The sequence below is a fragment of the Channa argus genome, chromosome 5 (assembly GCF_033026475.1).
Source record: "Channa argus isolate prfri chromosome 5, Channa argus male v1.0, whole genome shotgun sequence".
Lineage (NCBI taxonomy): Eukaryota > Metazoa > Chordata > Actinopteri > Anabantiformes > Channidae > Channa > Channa argus.
In genome coordinates, this window is record NC_090201.1 from 15,602,839 (window position 1) to 15,623,871 (window position 21,033).

The 21,033-nt window shown below is 37.1% G+C and overlaps 1 protein-coding gene across 1 annotated transcript; it reads right to left on the minus strand.

Annotated features, from left to right (window-relative positions):
• Positions 1 to 3,378: 3,378 nt before the first annotated feature.
• LOC137127664 (myosin heavy chain, fast skeletal muscle-like) lies at positions 3,379 to 14,385 on the minus strand. Its single transcript, XM_067504963.1, has 41 exons — positions 14,319 to 14,385; positions 14,073 to 14,121; positions 13,371 to 13,586; positions 12,948 to 13,091; positions 12,715 to 12,871; positions 12,594 to 12,621; positions 12,395 to 12,506; positions 12,218 to 12,310; positions 12,047 to 12,110; positions 11,855 to 11,953; positions 11,656 to 11,759; positions 11,391 to 11,529; positions 11,174 to 11,292; positions 10,882 to 11,031; positions 10,561 to 10,731; positions 10,174 to 10,480; positions 10,005 to 10,078; positions 9,828 to 9,915; positions 9,596 to 9,713; positions 9,403 to 9,526; positions 9,181 to 9,317; positions 8,813 to 9,068; positions 8,482 to 8,724; positions 8,217 to 8,393; positions 7,991 to 8,136; positions 7,805 to 7,895; positions 7,332 to 7,721; positions 7,114 to 7,240; positions 6,615 to 6,733; positions 6,338 to 6,534; positions 6,064 to 6,247; positions 5,813 to 5,978; positions 5,565 to 5,689; positions 5,120 to 5,428; positions 4,822 to 5,025; positions 4,607 to 4,732; positions 4,355 to 4,525; positions 4,170 to 4,274; positions 3,992 to 4,087; positions 3,684 to 3,815; positions 3,379 to 3,509 (listed from the first exon to the last, which is right to left on the minus strand). Exons 3-41 carry the CDS (start codon positions 13,572 to 13,574, stop codon positions 3,489 to 3,491), a joined length of 5,817 nt encoding a protein of 1,938 aa, XP_067361064.1. The 5' UTR covers positions 13,575 to 13,586; positions 14,073 to 14,121; positions 14,319 to 14,385; the 3' UTR covers positions 3,379 to 3,488.
• Positions 14,386 to 21,033: the final 6,648 nt, after the last annotated feature.

The following is a 21,033-nucleotide window of genomic DNA, read 5'->3' on the forward strand; positions in this document are numbered from 1 at the left end:
CAGTGTCTTGCTCAATGACACTTTGACATGTGACTGGAGGAGGTGGAGATTGAACCAACAACTGTAAGATTGTTGGACAAACGCTCTACCTTCCTGCACCACAGTCGCCCGACAAAAATGCTCGACTACAAGTAAATCTCCACTTCAGATTTATTTCTCAGCTTCAAGTTCTAAGTAAACGCTCTAAAATCCACTGTAAATACAAAAGTACAAAATAAGGAACTGATTTCTGTGGACATCTGACTTACTGATCAAACTAAATATTTTAAACACCTAAATTTGATGTTGTTAATTAAATGAATAAACAAGTCTAGTCCAGAAGACATTTAAAATTTTCAGGTCTTGTTAAGTTTAATTCATGTATAAATTCTAGAAGACAAATTCTTGTTCTTCCTTTTGTCTGTATTGTACATTAGGGATATGTATAACCAAAGGTGACAAATAAATGTGTGGAGTTGAGTAAAAAGGGTAAAATTTCCCTCTTAACTTTACTGCACAAAATGTAAAATACTCAAATAAACCACATTTCTTAAATCTGTACCTCAGTACAACACTTGAGTAAATGGATTTATTTTCTTTCCACATTTTCTGATATGATTCTAGAGGGAAAAGTATTTAGCCAAAAGTTGTTAAAGCAAATTAGCAAAGGAAAGGAAAAGATAATTCACCATATTTATTTATTTTGGTTATTGTCTGTTTTACCAATAACTTTCACTTCTCTTTTAATTAAATTATCTGCCCATTAAATCTCTTATAGAAGTTTAAAAATAATTATTGAAGGCCAAGCTGATGTCTTATTTTCCCTTATTTGTCCCATAAAAATAGTGGCCTCTATGACATACTGTAACTAACAAAAGCTTCTGTTTTTCCTCAGGTTTCTCTCAGTGCTTTAAGCAAAGATCCGATTCTCAGGAAGTCATTTACAGTACAGCATGTTCGACTGCAGATTTTCAACCTAGTAAACTGAACCAAAGTAAAACACCTGTCTGCTTTCTTCCTTCAGTATAGTGAAGAGGCTGCCCATTGTCAGCTGTCAACAAATAAAACATGTATTGGGTAACCTGGTGGCAACCAGAAATAAATCTAAGTGTCAAACAGACTCATTATCTGCATTTGCACTCACTATTAGTCAGTACATCAAATAGTGGGCTGGGGTCTTCAGAAGAAAGATGATATGTCACTCTTTACTTCCACTGATTCAATAAATCAACAGTCCTTGCAGGCCAACTGCTCTGAATAGCTTTGTTCGGATAAGCGATAGCCTACTTTCTATCCAGCAGGCATCGTGCCTCGTTATGTGGCTTAGGGATAAATGCATTGTCTGATTTAGCCATGATATCACACCATCAGTGTTTGGCAAAGCAGTTTAATTCTTATAATTATTTTAATCCACCATGTAAGGTATAACCAGCAGAGCTCCAAGGCTCATTTCTCACAATGCAAGAGTCAGTGAAGAGATGAAGCTTTCAGGAGAGATAAGGATTGATGCTGCACAATAAGGTCGCTTTGGGTAAACTTTCTATAAATTACAATTTATAAATCTTATGCAGTTATAACTACATGTGTTTTTTTACATGTGTTTCCTTTTAATTACTTTTGAAAGCCTTTATCTAATGTCTGATGTATTATTTTTATTAAGTTTTATCAGTCGTGTACCTTTCTTTTAATAACTACTTCAGCAGAATAGTTAACAGTTGAAGGATTAAACCTTGTTTTTAGGGTAAGCATTAGGTTTAGATTAGGCCTTGGGTCACTAAGGGTTAATGTTAGGTCACTAAAAGTCCTAACAAGAACAGAAATACAAACCTTTATGTGTGCATACTGGCTTTTCTGGTGAGGTTCTGCCAGGCAGCAGATGTTTATGTGCCTTTGTATATGTACATGTTTAATAATAAGGAAAGGGTTGAGCACATTGTAACCTCTCTTGTGTTTGTTGATACTATTGCCTGTAAGGAATAAAAACTAGGTAGACAACTGCTATGACCAATTCGGAGCATCATCTAACAATATCATACTAGCATCTGACTCATGGTCTGACAAACATGGAAGAAATAGGTGCACTAAAATTAGACCGTGGGAGAGTCCAGCTATCACAATAAGGAAATGGCTCCCTAGAAAGGAAACACATGGTACTAAAAGGTTGCTTTTCTCCATATGACTCCAAATGTATGTATTTTTATTTTTTCTTTGCTGTCAGGAAGAGCATTGATGCAACAAGCAAAATATATTTCTATACGTATCTGTACTACCACTTGCCGCGTCACAATACTGTTTAAATGATAAATGTCTTAGGAAATTATTTCACAGTATGGTACCAATGATGAAGTTGTTAAACAGTATGTGTTGACTTTTCATTTCTGTATAGGTTGAGCACTTTATTACAGGTAGACCTGCGCAGGAGATGTGTATGCAAGTATGTGACAGATATTGAGCATGCGTATTCAAGTTTTTTTGCAATGAGTGGAATAATTTTGATTTAAAGACAAACAGCTACATGCTGTTTTCAGTGTGTTGCCTAGTAACCTCCAAGCAATTAATTCAGGTTGTTAATGAGCAGAGCTAAGATAGTCTGGCATAGTTCTTCATTTCACATTTGTAATGAAATAAACGTGATAATTGGTGAGCCTTACAGAATTTTATATCTTTTACAACCACGAACCCCAAAAAGTTGGGAAGATGTATAAAACATAAATATAAATTGAATGCAATGATTTAAAAATCTCATCAACGCATATTTTATTCACAATTGAACATAAACAACATATCAGATGTTGAAACTGAGACATTTTAATAATTCATGGAAAATATTCACTCATTTTAAATCTGTACCTCAGTACAGCACTTGAGTAAAGGTGTTTAGTTTCTTTCCACATTTTCTGATGTGATTCTAGAGGGAAACGTATTCAGCCACAAGTTGTTAAAGCAGATTAGCAAAGGAAAGGAAAAGAGAATTCACTATATTTATTTATTTTGGTTATTGTTTGTTTTAGCAATAACTTTCACTTCTCTTTTAATTAAATTATCTGCCCATTGAATCCCTTATACAAGTTTAAAAATAATTATTGAAGGCCAAGCTAATATCTTTATTGATGATGTCTGATGTGATTTTTTCCCTTGTTCTTGTCCAGCAAAATATATTAAATAATTTTAAATTTGATGGCAGCTGTTTTACACATCTTCCCAGGTTTTTTAAATTGGGGTTGTAGTTCAAAGGCAGTAGTTTCCTGTTTCCTGGTTAATAAACTAAGCTAACCTAAGCTAGGGCAACCAGCTGTACGCAATTTTCATCATCATCAAATGAAATTATAATGTTTTACTTCTTTAGCCCCACTGGCTATGCCCTTTGCTTTTGTTGTGCAAAGAAATGCTTCGAGGCAGTTCTCTGGAAACATACATTTATTGAAGGCAGACATACAATCTTTAGTGAGAGCAGTTAAATGAAAAATCATATTTTATGATTTCCCATTTGTGTCTCTTGAGGTTGCAGCTTATTCTTCAGCCTCCTTTCCCTGAAATGGACAGAAGACAAAAGATAATGTATGAGATTTTTCCAAAGACAGACTCTGCAGAATTGATGAGAAATTATTGTTTAATGCCATGTTTTGTAGTTTTCAATTGTGCCATTAAAAATCACTTTTATTTTATATAAAAATCTTGTTGATTGAGTTTTCCATGTTACTTACTTTTCCAATTTCACGACTCCTTGCTCTTAGCTTATTGACCTGAGACTCAGCAATATCAGCTCGCTCCTGAGCCTCCTCCAACTCATGTTGCACTTTCCTGTACTTGGACAGGTGAGTGTTGGCCTGCTCCTCCTGTGACAACATTCAACACTGAAGTCAACAACCAAGAAGACTGAAGAGACAGAGATTTACTAATTCTGGTAAAATTTCTACAATGTTTAAACATTTTACAGATATAACAGAGGACTGTAATTCTATGTATTTTTACTCTTAGGTCTAAATATACTGTGTACAAGTTTTTCACTCACAGCCTCCTCAGACTGTCTCTTGTAGGATTTCACTTTCAGCTGCAGCTTGTCCACCAGATCCTGAAGTCTGCTGATGTTCTTCTTGTCCTCCTCAGTCTGAGGTAACATGAATTAATCAATATTTATTGTTTATATGCACCTTTCTAAAATAAATATTTTTGAAAACTTAAAGAAATACCTGATAGGTAAGCTCCTTTACTCTCCTCTCATATTTACGAACACCTTTGACAGCCTCTGCTCCTCGTCTCTGCTCAGCTTCTACTTCAGACTCAAGTTCACGCACCTAAAAGATAAAAAGTGTAATACTTAAAACTAAAAAAAATGTAAAGTAAAAGATTTAATTGGCAAGAAACTGATCTTTACCCTAGCCTCTAGTTTCTGAAGCTGCTTCTTTCCGCCTTTCATTGCCAGATTCTCTGCCTCATCCAGACGGTGCTGCAGGTCCTTAACTGTCACCTCCAGGTTCTTCTTCATCCGCTCCAAATGAGCACTGGTGTCCTGCTCCTTCTTCAGCTCTTCTGCCATCATGGCAGCCTACAACACAAATACCATGACAACACGAACTGCTAAAGCACTAAAATGATTATAAACAATTTCAAAATTATTTGGACCTACATCAGTGATGGCCTTCTTGGCCTTTTCTTCGGCATTTCTTGCTTCCTGGACAGCATCATCTATTTCACCTTGTACTTGAACAAGGTCAGCTTCCAGCTTTTTCTTGGTGTTGATAAGGCTGGTATTCTATTATATAAGAAACAACCCTGAATTTTAATATGTTGAACTTTACAGGAGCAATGTCTAAATTCTTGAAAATAAGCCTTTGAGAGTACCTGGGAGTGCAGCAGTCCCACCCGCTCGCTGGCATCAACCAGCTCCTGTTCAGCTATTTTGCGGCCTCTCTCTGTCTGCTCCAGTGCAGCTCTCAGCTCCTCAATCTCAGCAAGCATCAGATTGTTTCTGCGCTCTACCATGGCAACCTGCTCCTTCATGTCTTCCTGACTTCTAATGGCTTCATCAAGATGAAGCTGGGCATCCTGAATTTCAAAACATTCATATTTTTGTAAGCAAAAAGACCGAGATAAGTTTAAGAAGTAAGATGCTTTGCCGCAAAGTCTTCAGTGTAGATACCTTAAGCTGTCCCTGCACATTCCTCAGCTGCTTCTGGGCTTCAGCTGCCTGGCGGTTGGCATGGCTCAGCTGAATCTCCATCTCATTGAGATCTCCCTCCATCTTCTTCTTGATTCTCAGGGCGTCATTCCTGCTCCTGACCTCAGCATCCAAAGTCGTCTGCATGGATTCGATCACTCGCTGGCTGTTCCTCTTGATCTGCTCAATCTCTTCATCCTTCTCTGCAAGTTTTCTGTCAATTTCACTCTTGACTTGGGTGAGTTCAAGCTGAACACGGAGAATCTTGGATTCCTCATGCTCCAGTGTAGCCTAGAAACAAGTGTTTGACATTTATCAACATTATCTATACATGTCCTCCCTTTGTACAATGGCTGTTTAGGTCAGGGTAGTTCTACTGTTACTGTATCTGTCTTATATAATGATTGATATGATGAGTCAGTTGTACCTCTGCCTCTTCCAGAGCAGTCTGAATCTCTGACTTCTCACATTCCACTGTCTTCTTACCCTTCTCAAGCTCATGAATTGTCTTACCAGTTTCACCAAGCTGTTCGCTCAGGTCTGATATCTCCTCTGCAGGAGTATATTTAAAAAGAAAATTTAGCATAAGAAGCAATGTATGGAACATTTATTACCAGAGACACCAGATAAATTAAATTAATTTTTAGGTTAAAAAAACAAAATTAATTGTCCTACGTTGCAGGTTCTTGTTCTCCCTCTTTAGTGTCTCCAGTTGGTCCAATGTTTCTTCATATGAATTTTTCAGCTTGAAAATTTCAGTACTTAAAGACCGAGCCTCCTTGAGAGCTCCCTCTAGCTCTGCCTGGCTCTCCTCATACTTCTGCTTCCACTCTGCAAGAACCTGAACACAGAAGAAACCCATTAGTCTTGTTCTGTCCCCTCGTTTTAGGCAGTAGCAACTACAGATGAGCTACAAATGATTTAACCTTGTCAAAGTTCCTTTGCTTCTTGTCAAGGTTAGCAGCCAGAGCATTAGCTCTCTCCACATCAATCATCAGGTCCTCCACTTCACCCTGTAGTCTCTGTTTTGTCTTTTCCAGGGAGGCACATTTTGCATTCACAGCCTCAATGGATTCCTCTGCATCCTGAAGACGCTGGGCAAGTTTTTTTCTGTCAGAACAAACAATAAAGGGGATTTTTATAATTGTTTACACAAACAATTCACTCTGCAAACTATGTGATTTCAGGACTATTCATTACTTAGCCTCCTCCAGCTCCTCAGTGCGCTGAATGGCATCAGTCTCATATTTGGTTCTCCACTGAGCCACCTCACTGTTGGCCTTGGACATTGAACGCTGCAGCTCAGCCTTGGCTTCCTGCTCCTCCTCATACTGCTCTCTGAGCAGGTCACAGTCATGACGAGCTGACTGAACAGCATGAGCCAGGGCATTCTTGGCCTATAAATCAAATAAGAACTTATTTAATATTTGATTCCAAGTGTCTGGTGGCCTTTTCCTTCATCTTGCTTGGCTATTACCTTAACTTCCTCCTCTATGTGTCTCTTCAGCTCCTCAATCTGCTGAGTGTAAGCCTGTTTGCCTCTTGTGAGCTGAGAAACAAGAGCTTCTTTCTCCTCCAGCTGACGTGAAATTTCACCTAATTAAAGATATTAATAAACTCTAATGAATATCATAAAAGGATACCAAAGAAATGCAAAGCAATATTATATACACATGGGTCCACATTATTTAATAAAGGTATCTTTTTCAGGGACAGCTTGTCTTGTGCTGATGTCTGCATAGGCAAACGAAACATTGAAACTTAGATATTAAGATTAAGGCTGGTAGTAACACCGTATCTACATGTACAAGTGACTTTTTTAACTGGTAGAAATAAATCAAAAAATAATTTAAGTTTGGATCATATGTAATTTTTTGGAAGTGCCACGAGAATATTTGAGTGGTCAAATATTGTGAAGCTGATCTGGCACATGGATTTCAGGAGACATGTTTTTTCCAGAGGAAAGTAATTCATACCATTTTCAGTTTGAAGCCTTGCTTTCTGTGCACTCAGATCATTTAGCTGACGAACATTCTCATCATTCTTGGATTTGAGCTCACTCAATTGATCTTCTAATGTCCTGCACAGCTTCTCAAGGTTTGCCTAGTAAAAAAAAAACATAAAATAAACACGTTGTAGTCATTTGCAATATTTTTGGTAATATTTTTGGTTCCTGTATGAAAAGTAGTATCACCTTTGATTTGGCAATAGACTCCATGTTGCTTGAGAGGTCATCAATCTCCATCTTGTATTCGCTTTTTTCTTTCTCCAGTTTCTGCTTGACTCTCTGGAGATTATCAATCTGTTCTCCCAGCTCAGCCACACTGTCAGCCTGCTTCTTGCGGAGGGCTGCAGCAGTAGCCTCATGGTGCAGGGTGGACTCTTCAAGATCACGACGCAGCTTCTGAAATTCAGCCTCTCGCTTTTTGTTCATTTCAATCTGAGCAGAAGTTGCTCCACCAGCTTCTTCAAGCCTCTCACTAATCTCTTCAAGTTCCCTGGAGAGATCAGACCTCTGTTTCTCCACCTTGGCCCGAGCAGCACGTTCAGCTTCAATCTCCTCCTCCAGCTCCTCAATACGAGCCTTTAAGAAATACGGTTTAAGTCAAACACGTGAAGATATTTTAATGTTTTCCAGCTTTTGACCGACACTTGTTTAAATTATACCTGAAGTTCCTTTATCTTTTTCTGTAGCTGGATTCCAAGAGACTGTTCATCCTCTATCCTACTCAGGAACTGGCTTATCTCAAAGTCCTTTCTGGAGGGAAGGAAAGTAATTGTTGTATTGTGGGAAAGCAGAACCTCCTATAGGATCTTTACTGTTAGAAGAAAGAAAAAAAATCTTATTCTTACTTCTTTATTTTTTCTTCAGACTGCTGCTTGTCATTCTCCAGATCCATGATAGATTCCTGAGCCAGTTTCAGATCCCCTTCAAGCTTTCTCTTAGCTCGCTCAAGGTCCATACGAAGCTTTTTTTCTTGTTCCAGGGAGCCTTCAAGCTATCAAGTAAAAAAGTTATATAAAGTTAAAGAGATAGATTGGTATATTTAACATATGCTTTCATAAGTGGGTTACATACATCGTCGACTTGCTGTTCCAGCTTGGTCTTGGCTTTAGTCAGAGTGTTGACTTTGTCTTCCTCTGCCTGCAGATCATCTAGGGTCTGCTGATGGGCCTCTTGCAGGGCTTTCTTTTCTTTAGTCAACTTGGCAATGGTCTCATCTTGAGAAGTCATTTCCTCAACCAGGTTTTTAACCTGCGTTTGCAATGTTGTGAAAATATTTTTCAATGCTTTTAATACTCTAAAAAGAGCAGAAATCTTATTTACTAAAACACGTACAAACCTTGTTTTCAGTGGCATGTTTCTCCTTCTCCACTTTGGCCAGGGTGAGCTCCAAGTCATCGATGTCTTTTTTCAACTCAGAGCACTCGTCCTCCAGCTTCCTCTTCTTTGCTGTCAGCTCAGCATTCATTTCCTCCTCATCCTCCAGCCTCTCAGATGTCTCTTTAAGTTTGGCCTCAAGCTGGATTTTTGCTTTAATGAGCCCCTCACACCTTTCCTCTGCATCAGCAAGGTTTTCACCTTCCTAAAATTCAAGGAAAGAAAATTCTTCTAATCAACATGCAAATTTGATGCAAGATATTTTGTAAAAATTCACGTGATGTCAAACTTACAGACTGCACTTGCAACAAAAGGTCATTCTTCTCCTGCAACAGAGAAACCATCTTCTCCTCCAGTTCCTTCTTCTTAGCCAGAGCCTTTGTTAGATCTTCTTTGGTCTTTTCAAAGTCCTCTTTCATTTGGGCCATCTCTTTCTCAGTCTCTGCACTCTTCAGGAGAGGCTTAATCTTGAAGTACAGCTTCATCCATGGCCATGTTTTGACATTCATGAAAGAGCGAATGTTGTACTGGATGGAGAAAATTGCATCTCTAAACAAATAAAACATAAAAAGGTTAGATTCTGTTTATGGTATCGATAAAGTTTAGGCTTTTAATAAACAGTTTTAGAAAATTATACATGGCTAAGAGACAGACACATCACCTCCTTTCCATCATCTTGACAAACTCTGTCCTCATTAGGAAACCTCTGCAGAGAGCCTGAGTCATTGTGACCAGCTCAGCTAGTTTCTCATCTCTCATCTCCTCAAGTGTACCCAGCAAACCAGCTTTGAAGAACACCTACGAGCCAATACTTTTTATTATTAAATATAATTAATTGTATACCTGGCCTAAAGCAGATTTTTCACTAAAAATTTTATTCTACCTTGGTGTGGCCAAACTTATATTGAGAGTGGTCCACATTGATGGATCCCAGTAGTTTCTCTGAGGCCTTCTTGTTGTCAATAAACTGACCCTCTGGGATGACACTGGCATTCAATACTTTGTATCTAGAAGTAGAGAATTTATTTAGATGGAGAGCACTTTTTTACTTGATTGATTTATTTGTTTATTTTTACCTTTGCTTGAAGTCACCATAGAGGATTCTGCTGGGGAAACCTTTCCTGCAGATCCTGATACCTTCCAGCACACCATTACACCTCAGCTGATGGATGACCAGGTGGTTCTCCATAAGACCTATGGTATAATGTTAAAGAAAATAATATGTAACAAAACAGTGATACACTGTCAAGGATAACAGTAATTAACAGTAGATAAGAGTACGTTGTACAGTTCAAGATGTGTTTTTACCTGGTGTCTTCGATTCATTGGGAATCAAGCAGCGAACAAAATGAGGATGGGTGCTCCTCAAATTGGTCATCAGCTTTCCTAAATTCTCCTAAAGAATTAAAAGAATTTAACATTGGCAAAAAGCACTTAGTGAGTAGATGTAAATTCAATGAAGTAAAAATAAAAATCACATTGTACCCTGAACAAAGCAGACACAGTCTGGAAGGAGCCACCCTTCTTCTTGCCACCTTTCTTGCCACCACCACCCTCAGCTGTCAGTGAGAATTTCATTGAAATCTTTCAGTTCAACATAGGTGAGTTTTCCGATTTAATTATTCAAAAATTAAAGATGGATAACAGCATGTACCTTCTGCTCCGGCATGGGATGCATACAAGAAGGCCAACAATTTGACTGAGGACTTCTGGTAGAGCTGAACCACAGAGTCATTCAGAGGGTCTTTGTTCTTGTCCAACCAGCCAAAGATGTTGTAATCAACAGTACCAGCATAGTGCACCAGAGAGAAATGGGCCTCAGCTTTGCCTTTAGCTGGCTTTGGCTTCTGGAAGGGGGCACTTTTACCAATATGCTGATCATATAGTTTGTTCTTGAAGGTCATGTCTGTTGCCTTAGGGAACATGCACTCCTCTTCAAGGATGGAGAAGATGCCCATTGGCTGTGGTGATGAAATAATAGTATAAAATAAAAGTTTTCCAAGTCATCAGACAGTTTGTGAATATGCAGCATGTGGCTCACCTTCTCAATAAGCTCAATGCAAGCAGCCAGGTCCATACCAAAGTCAATGAACTCCCATTCAATTCCCTCTTTCTTGTATTCTTCTTGTTCCAGGACAAACATGTGGTGGTTGAAAAACTGTTGCAATTTTTCATTGGTGAAGTTGATGCAAAGCTGCTCCAAGCTGTTAAACTAAATGACAATTTCAAAGGTCATTAGCAGCTTAAGTAATATAACAAAAATGTGTTTAAATATTTTTATTGAAGCTGTTGAATATGTATTAAGAATATTATATATCATATATAATATTAAGATGATGTTGTATAATTCAGAAATACTTACATCAAAAATCTCAAACCCAGCAATATCCAGGACACCGATGAAAAAGCTTCTAGGTTGTTTGGTATCCAGCATCTCATTGATTCTGACAACCATCCACAAGAACATTTTCTCATAGACAGACTTGCAGAGAGCCATCACAGCGTTGTTGACCTGATGTTACAAATAGCACAACAGTAACAAGAATGTGGATAAACTCAACAAAAAAATCTAAATCTGGGAGGTGAAACATAGATTGAGAGTCACTGTGAGTCCAAAGTTAGAAAAAACTGTGTGTTTGCATTCTGGTCTTTACCTGAGGGACAGTTTGACCTTTGGTCACATATTCATTCCCAACCTTCACTCTGGGGTAGCAAAGTGCTTTCAGCAAATCAGCAGAGTTTAGACCCATGAGGTAGGCGATTTTATCTGCCACTAAAAAAAGAACACAAATTTTCATCTCTAAAACCTATAATAGGATGAAGTCACAACTGCACCTCTAAGCTCAAGATCAAGAAGTTCAAGTTTCATACCCTCAGTGCCATCAGGCTCAGCCTGCTCTTCACGCTGCTTCTGCTTGAACTTCATGTTCCCATGATGCATCACAGCTCCAGTCAGCTTGTAAATGCCTGCCTTTTCGTCTAATGTGAAGCCTAGGATGTCAATGGCAGTCTGTGTCATGCGGTAAAGAGAAGGGTTAAAGCTTGGTTAGCTTTATATGTTTGTTATGAAAAGAGTAACCATATGTCTGATTTGTTATTGTAGTAAATGCAGTAATGAAAGTAAAGTGGTTCCTACATCAGTAGCGAGGAATTCTTCAACGTCGTTGATACTCTTGACAGTGATTTCACCTTGACTTATCATAGAAAAGTCATATGGATTTGTGGTGATCAGCAGAGCCTCTGCACAAACAAGTAAAACAACATATATATGTATAATATGTCGTGTGATAAACAATAGATTTTTAGAATATTTATATTATTCACTAATCTCACACCTATCAGCTCAGGTTTGTGGCCTGTCATTAGCTGATAGAAGATGTGATAGCTCCTCTCAGCAGAGAGCTGGAACGTCACTCGAGACTTCTCCAGCAGATCTTTACAAAAATTAAATGAAGATTCATTGTGAAGAAAAAGTTCTTTGGAAGCACAACTGAACAAGTTGATAGTAATAAACAATATAAACTTACATGTTTCAATATCAGCTGAAGCCAGCTTCCCCGTTGACCCAAAGTGGATTCTAATAAATTTCCCCTACATAGGAACAGATTAACATTTATATCCAACTCTGTTATTGTGAAAGATTATTATCACAAAATAGCTAATGATTTAAATGACAGATAAATCCCCAAAACACTTACAAAACGTGAGGAGTTGTCATTTCTCACAGTCTTGGCATTACCATAAGCTTCTAACAGTGGATTTGCTGCAATGATTTGATCTTCCAGTGACCCCTAAAGATTACATTCATTTTGTCATTCAGTAGCCAGCTTCTCTTAATATTACATTTTATATTACTAATCTTTAACTTTTCTTACCTGCATTTTTCCAGGAACTGGCTCAGATTTCTTGCTTGAAGCTGCTGCGATTGTCGCAAAGTACTGGATGACACGTTTGGTGTTCACAGTCTTTCCTGCACCGGATTCTCCTCTGGTTTTAGAGGTGTGTTCATAAATAATAAATCAAATTACTGTTTTTTCCAATACCTAACAATAATATAAAGATTTTGGCACTTACGTAATCAGGACTGACTGGTTTTCTCTGTCTGCAAAATATCAGAAAATACTGCATTACATTTAGGAGTTTTCTTTCAAAGTTTACAGTAACTGCTTATAGTAGCTTACAAAATAATTGATACCTTGGAGCATGAATTGATAGGCGTTATCAGAGATGGAGAAGATGTGGGGCGGAGCTTCAATCCTCTTTTTGCCTCTGTATCCTCCAACAACCACTGCATCATACACTGGGAGCCACTTGTAGGGGTTCACAGTGACACAGAACAACCCTGAGTAGGTCTGTGGAAGCGAAGAGGATCATTACTGACAAATGTTTCAGTTTAAATTTGCTCATGTGTCGAGTTTTATTACTCACGTAAATCATCCATGCTGCATAGCGCTCTTTGAGGTTATACAGCACAGAAGGCTCACTGAGGTGGGTCATCATGGCCATGTCCTCAATCTTGTCGAACTTTGGAGGGTTCATTGGGAAGATTTCATCTTCTTTCACAGTGAGAGTCTTTGACACAGGAACCGGACATCAGTTTTAACAGTGGACAAACTGAGATTTTCTCTGTTATCCCAAATTTGTGTTTTCCCTTTGTAAACCTCAATTATGCTCCTAAGTTTTCATAACAAAAGCAACTCTTGGCCACACAGATGGCCACACATTCCTACAACATTTGAGGAAACCACATCAGGATCAGTACAGATTCTCTAATGAAATGTTTCTACAGCAGCTGTGAACTAGATATTAAGTCAGCAGATGTTTAAAAAACAATTAGCACAACGTTCTCACCTTTCCACTCAGAGTCTCCACAGTGGCTTTGCCACCCTCTCTCTTGATAAGTTTCCCCTTAAGGTACATCTCACTGGCCTCAGTCACAAAGTAAGCAGTTTTAGCATCAAAGGGAGTGTTTTGAGCTTCAATTCTCTCTCTTTCTGGCTTTCGGAGGTAAATGGCCGCTGGGCCAAAACACTCCATTTCTGCGTCTCCACTCATGGTGACCCTTTACTGAAAATAAAGACCAACAAGACATCAGTCAGCCAGTGCTTTCTGTCTGCACTTGTGATGGTGCCTTACTATTGAAGATGAACACACACTTTTTATGTTACGTATGTTATTCAATAAAGTACACTAGAAAAGAACATATATTTATTCATGTATTTTTCATGCAAAAGAGCTAAATTTACTCCTTGTATAATTAACTTTCTCATCTTTGTTGATGCCAATACTTCTTATATGTACTACAAAATCCTAAAGTATCTGTCACTGTAATAACTCTGTAATTATAATGCAAACCAAGTTTTCTGTTCATGAACAGAAAACTGTTCTTTGCTTACTGGAAGATGCGCATGTCATTAATGGAGCGAGATGCACATTAATTAACTGTAAATTAATTTGTTAATTATAATACATATTAATATATGTATTATAATAGTTCTAAAAGCAAAAAACAATGACACAATAAAATAAATAAATAATAAATGAATTAATTACCTTCTTCCCTCCTCCCAGAAGATTAGATGATGATGGCCTGATGAGGGTTCTGAAGAAACAAGCAAATAGTTCAAATTTGTAACTGTAATTAAAGCATTTTATAAAAAACCTTACTGTACATTGAAGTTCTGGCATAAACACAGAGCTGATCTGTATTCACTTTGGGGTATCTGGCAATAAGTGGTCATGCCCTGCATTGTTCATTAAGCTGCTGGCTTTCCTCCTGCTAATAAAAGACTCACTTACCTTGTGTGGTCGCCTGTCAGTCCTTGGGAGTGTCCAGCCCTTCTTCTTATATAGAGAGATCGAGGCACACATTTAGCTATAATGACCTGCTTTATTTGGTCATGTAGTTTTGCACTGCATTGCTTTGCTTGAGTATTTTTGATCTGATCTCTGTCATCTCTGTTTTTTCACTATTCAACATGAGCAGTTTATCAAAAATTCACCTCTTGTCGATTTTATAATAAAACATTTAGACAATGACAAGCATTTGCAAATATTACTCAGTGTTATTTGAATATATAACTTAATATGATTATTTGTTGCTTATAAATGGGAAAAGTTCACTTTTAGTCTAGCTTTATAAGCTAAAACATACAATAACAAAGTGATGTAATGCCTCCACCCAGAATTTATTAAGACATTGTTCACTTCAATTTATTTTGAATATAAACTACATTGCCCTAAAAGACTGCAGTGTATGGAGAGAAGGCACCTACAACACTTTTTTAATTGTAAACTGTTTTACCAGGAGAGTGGTGGCACCACACAATAAAGGCTGTTATACTGAAGCAGAATATAAAAGCTTATAAATAGATCAAGACACTAACAATGCAGGATTTCTTAATTTTGTGTAAACATTGTTTCGGCAGGAGTATCAGTTACTCAAGTTCAGACATTGCTTTGGTCTTTATGTTAATCTCCTTAATGCACCTTGGCACTGCCGAGGATCTGGCTTTAGCTGTGGAGAAGCTCTCATATGTCACTGGTATTCTGTTGCAGAAGCCTTGCAAGCCTTTCCTTTGACAAAGAGGCAGAATTGAGCCTAACAGTTGCTAATCTAAGAACCTGTGAAAATGAAAATCCCTCGTGATAGCAGAAATACAAGCTGAGGTCTGCCTTTGTGAAATCGCACATTTAATTAGATTTGTTTTGAAGGCAGGAAAGACAATTGGAAGTAGAACAATACATAGCACTTGTCTTACAGGAGATAATTAAGTTTCCGGTAAAATATGACATCGTGCATCCTGTGTAAAATAACCCCTCAGACAAGTGGTGGTGGTATTTATTTTAAATTCTGAATACAATAGTGTAACCACTCTTTACTGAAGCTTCTGTACATGCTACAAATAAAACATCACAAAATTTCAGTATTTATACTATATATATACAATGTTTGTATTTTCCAAATATAACTGCAGTAAAATTCTGCCTGCACAGTTTATGCCAGCAAAACACCCTTTGAAAGGGTCACTGCAACACTTAGAATGATATTAATCGTCACCAGAGTGTCAAATTATCTCATTATAGCAGCCAAGGATGGAAATCTTGGAGCCTGTGTTTGAGTTAATGTGATTAAATTCTAAATGTCATAATATCACTGACAATGCAATAAAAGGAATGACATTCAGTAAGGGAAAGTCATAATATGTCTTTGATAATTAGCAACAGCTCAGCAATTCCTATTTTGCACTCATATGTGATAAAAAAATATAAAGTGTATGTTGTAACTTATGAACATAATTAGCTGTATTAGTATTGTATTTGTTATCAACATGTTATGCTTACATCTTATGTGGGCTGAGGTGTATATATAAATGATAATAAAATAAACATAGTTGTATTTATATACAATATAATTATAATGGAGACCTTACATTTCTTGCAAATAATATACATATTGTAAAACATGTAAAAATGTCATGATACAATATCTGCTAACAACTACATTGTAGTGTGTGTAAAAAATGTTTATACTGCTTGTAAATGCTGAATAGGAAAGCTCAATGTAAAGTGTGACAATGTTTATTATTGTCTGTTATTGTCATAAAACATAATATGCAAAATATAATCACCTTTTTGACATTTTTTCTGTTTACTATATGTTACTGTAAATCATTTTTATGTAGGAACAGAGCAAATGCATTAATTACAGTATCATTTTGATTTGTTTAAAAGTGAATTAAAATAATATAGGCATCCCACAAAAACCTTGCAATTTATTATAAAATAATTTGGGGTCCACAGCCATAATTGCCTGCATATGCTATGCAAAAGAGCAGAATGTAGTCATCCCATTTTTTTTCTATGTTACAATTCAGAAAGTCAACTGTTTGTTCCTGCTTAGTAAATTGGTTTGTCTTTCTGCTTTTGTTAGGTTCATTTGTCTTTTCTTATATTCCATTATTTTCTTTTCTATTCCATTCTATTCTGTTCCATTTTGTTGTAAAGATGCAACTTACTTTGTATGAAAGTGTACTTTGAAAATAAACTTGAACTACATGTGTAGCGAGCCTGCACTTTACCTTTTGATTTGGATTATGTGATAAAAGCAGATCTGGTAACATGTTTGATGGAATATGATACAACACAATAATAAAGAAAAACTGTAAAATTTAACTAGACAGTAACCAACTTTAGAATCATTAATGGCCTTGTAATTGAGTACTATATTAAAGTTAAATGTTGCCATGTCTGGAGGAGAAACAGTATCATGTTTCCAGTAATACCTTGCTGACAGAGCTCTTGCACAGTCTGAGGTTTGGTTTTACAATTTCTGATTAAAAAAGCTCACAAGTGCACTTTTTCAGAGTTTTAAATGTTTAGTGAACTACAGTTTTAGATGTTCTTTCTGTGTGGTTTACAAAGGTGTGATAATCCTAGAGCTAATACTGATGACAGACAGACAGGTCCATCCTAAGTGGCTCATTTGACTGTGTCTATTCCAGGTCAAAGAGCTTCAACTTTCTAGGAACAGCCTCTGAAATCTGATATCATGAAAATTAAGCCAATAAAAAATCTGGATGTGTTTCTAAGGACATTATAACTTACAGGTCTGGTTTGGACCAATGTACTAATACTGAATAATCAAACCAATTACACAACATACTACAGAAAAACTGGCTATAGTTATTTAATGTATTTTTTTCAGTAGAACCTCCCCTCCCTAACCATCAAATACGGGTGTTTTCAGCAGTGTTGTGTAACACAGTCACTCCCATTAACCACGTCCTTAATGCAGGATCTCTTTTGTGGAGGTTCTGTTATAGGGATTGAGAGTTTACACTTGTGGTGTTTCTGCTATTTCCCAGGGCAGGGCAGCTCCTGTAAAAACACAGCGGGCCTGCAGCTGTCAGGGTGAGGAGACGAGACAGAGCCCAGCTGAGGTGAGACACTCAGGTTGACAATATCTGTTTCTTAGTGTAACGTTATACACAATGTAAACGTGACAAGTAAAAAGCCAATAAAAGTCACTTTACCTATAAAACAACCATAAACGTATGTGTTTATGTGTTGTTGACAATCGGTAAGGCCAATGAATAAACGAAAACAACAGCTGTCTGTATGTTACAGTACGCTAACTATTAAGCCTGAATTGTCACATAACCTAATAACTGAGAAAATTCCACGCTAAATTGGGCACCTCCCTTTAGCAGCAGTACCTGTTCAGAAGTGAGCTGCATCACAGAGAGAATAAGTGAAACTGCTTGATTTCTATATAATTCATTCAAACTTTACCCAGTGATTGATGTTGGGACCATTGTTTGAGTCTATGTGACTTTCATGAGCAATATCTGTATAGTGCAATCTGTAATATCTATAATGATTTGATAACAAAATTGCGCCCAGTAAAAATGCTTATTAGCTTTAAAAAACAAACAACTAGCGACAGTTGCTGGTATGCAATAAAGTTACTGTAATGTCATGCCCTACTACAGCTTTGAAGACTCTTAATCAATCTGGTGATCCTTTATAGCTAGTCTTATTGTGGTTTTAAGGGAAATGTCTTAACAATTAGTAGATTGTTATGAATACTTGTAGAAAGTGGAGAGTCATTTTAATAATCCATCAACATTTCATCTAGTGCCATCTTGAGGTCAGATTTCCCAGTGCTTTAGTTTATGACTAAATACGTGAAAACTAATGGTGTTTAGCCTCAGTGGTACTTTGTGTCGTGAATACACTGTAGTAAGATGCTACTTTAGCATTATGAGCATTTTTGCATGCTGATGTTACCCTTAAACTAAAATCTTCACAGAGCTTTCTGTGCCTTCCATTGTCCACTAATTGTGATAAACAATCAACACCGATTTGACCGTCATTGAGTTACTGCAGACAAGTCTAAAATAATGGAACTAAATGATAAAACAACCATATTGGTGTTCTAGTGGTGCACACAATGATGGAAAACATTTATTTATTCTTCAGTTTCAGTCACCTCTGTTGACCTTTTTATGTTTTTATTATGGACCCTGGATTTTTTCCGACACTTTGGGACTTACACCGACTGACTGGTCCAACTAACACCTTCACTTTATCCTAACTTACTTTATTCTTCCTATTGCACATTTCCATGTATCCATATATTCATGATTGCTTTTTAATCACTTTGACTCCTAATATATTCCAGTGTATGAGAGTCCATCTCTGCTTTTCTGATATCATATTTAGTGAGCAGGGCAGTTCAAGCACTGACCTGCTCAGGATCCACTAAAAGCCAGAGGTTTAATGACATAGACAGCTTTATGATTAGGTTGAAAAGTCACCTGTTTTATGGTTTTGACTCTATTATACCAGGTATTGTAGTATTTCTCATGACCTAAACATTTTGCTTCATAAAGGGTTTGTCAGTGGGACAGCAAACACAAACTGTGGTTTACAGCTCCATTGTCACATGTGGAACATGCTGGGAACAGGTGATTAGATTTGTGTCTCCAGGTTTTTCAAGACAGGCACTAGTGTTGTCTCAGGGGTGCGGATGTATTTTTAAAGCAAATCTTTAAATGGCCTTGTTGTAGTGTGTGTCCTGACAGATGAACTGAAGACAAGGCCAGGCCGGCAGCTTGACCTTCCCTTAAGTCAAGTGTTTGTTCCCCATATGCTGCAAGAAGGGGATCATGTTATATGATGTGTAGTAGTTTGCATTCTTTCCTTGTTGAAAGATGACACTGAACTGGAAAAGATGGGGAGAGGTCATTAGGAGTAAATACTGAGGACTTCACACCCTACAACATAGGACTATATATTCAATAAAAATGTGATACTTGATCTCTTAGGCTCCTGGGTGTACTTATTTGGAAGAAATACAAATATAGCTGTCTCCTCAGCAATGTTCTCAGAGCTCAGCCATTTGTCACTGTCTCAAGTCTCATTGTGGAACAACCTTTGATATAAAACAAGCACTTCCTTAGGGGGTCTTAGTGTCCTCTTTGACAATATGACACTGTTGCATCTTTAACATCCACTAACAGATAAAATATAATATATAATAATAAATAATAATAAATTTGACTGATGCTTGTGTGGACTTGGCGCCATTGTTTTTACATTTATTTCATTCAACTGTGTACCTGGACTCTGACATAATCTTACTGCAGCAGCATCTGATGGTGCTAATTAATAAGTATTAAGACAGCCAAACACATTTAGGGTTACCCAACTAGTTTTAGGTCTTGAATTAAATGTTTATCAAAATATACATTTATATAGAAATACAACATGCAAATCATATCAATTAATCATGTCAAAGTTATTAAGTTGTTAAATGAAACTGTAAGTAGTTGTTGGACTTTGGATTTTTAAAGCAGCAAACTGTACACATTTGGAAAACCTCTGTGCCAGCCAAATAATATTGCTGGTTTATAATTTGTAATATCATTAGAAATATTTTCTTTAAAATGATTACAGTGGCTAGAATATTACTTCGTGCTTCCTGCGTATGGGTTTGTTTGTGATGCTCACAAGTACAATTATTTTAATTACAATTATTAAGTCAATTTGCTGATAAAGCATCAGGCAATATCATCAGTTATTCAGTTAAAGATAAATTCTGCATTTGTAATAGGGATGTCCCTTCAAAATAGCGTTGCCTCAGCTGATGCATCACTGCTAATGCTAAAGGTTGAGCTTGTGTGCTGTGTAAAGGATCTATTTTCATCACAGTACAGTAACTTGACATGGTGCAACATATGCTTTGAAGCACGTAAAAAAAACTGTGAGGTCACTTGACTCGCAGTAACATTATCACCACAAGGCAAAGATTTGCAGTTATTGTAACCCAGAGGAGTGTCTAGCTCACACATAAAATGTATCTACAATCAGTTTTTCATGCTAATTTGATAAACATCAAATTTGAAACTGAAAAGGACTTTAATCTAGACGCTGTAGTGCATGTTAAATATCAATTCATAGGTTTGCGAAGCAGTTTCACATGGCTTTGATAACGTTACTTGCATAAAGTGTTATGGATATTTAGACCCTATCTCAGTTAGACTGCTCAAAAAAGCTTTTTCCTAAATAGACAGGCTGTAGTAAAGTTGGTAAAGGCGTCATCGTCATGTGTCGAAGTATCCTTGGGCAAGACACTTGAACCCCAAGTTGATTATTGATGGGTCAGGCCGCCACTGCTATCAGTGTGTGAGTGTTTGTGTGAACTGTTGAATGAACATCAACATTGCAAAGTGCTTTGGATAAAAGAGCTATGTAACATTTACATGTTCATATTAGATTTGATGCATCTATCTCTATTAACAGGCTATGTACCACAGGCTTACAAGGTTTAATTCCAGGTTGCTGTAATCAAACTCCCACTGTTTAGCCAATTACAGACCAATATATATTTTCCCGTTCATTTCTAATATTCTTGAAAAATCAGTTGCAAAATACTTTATGAGCACCTGTGCATGAATACGTTGTTTATAGATTTTCAGTCAGGGTTTGGAATACATCGTAGTATAAA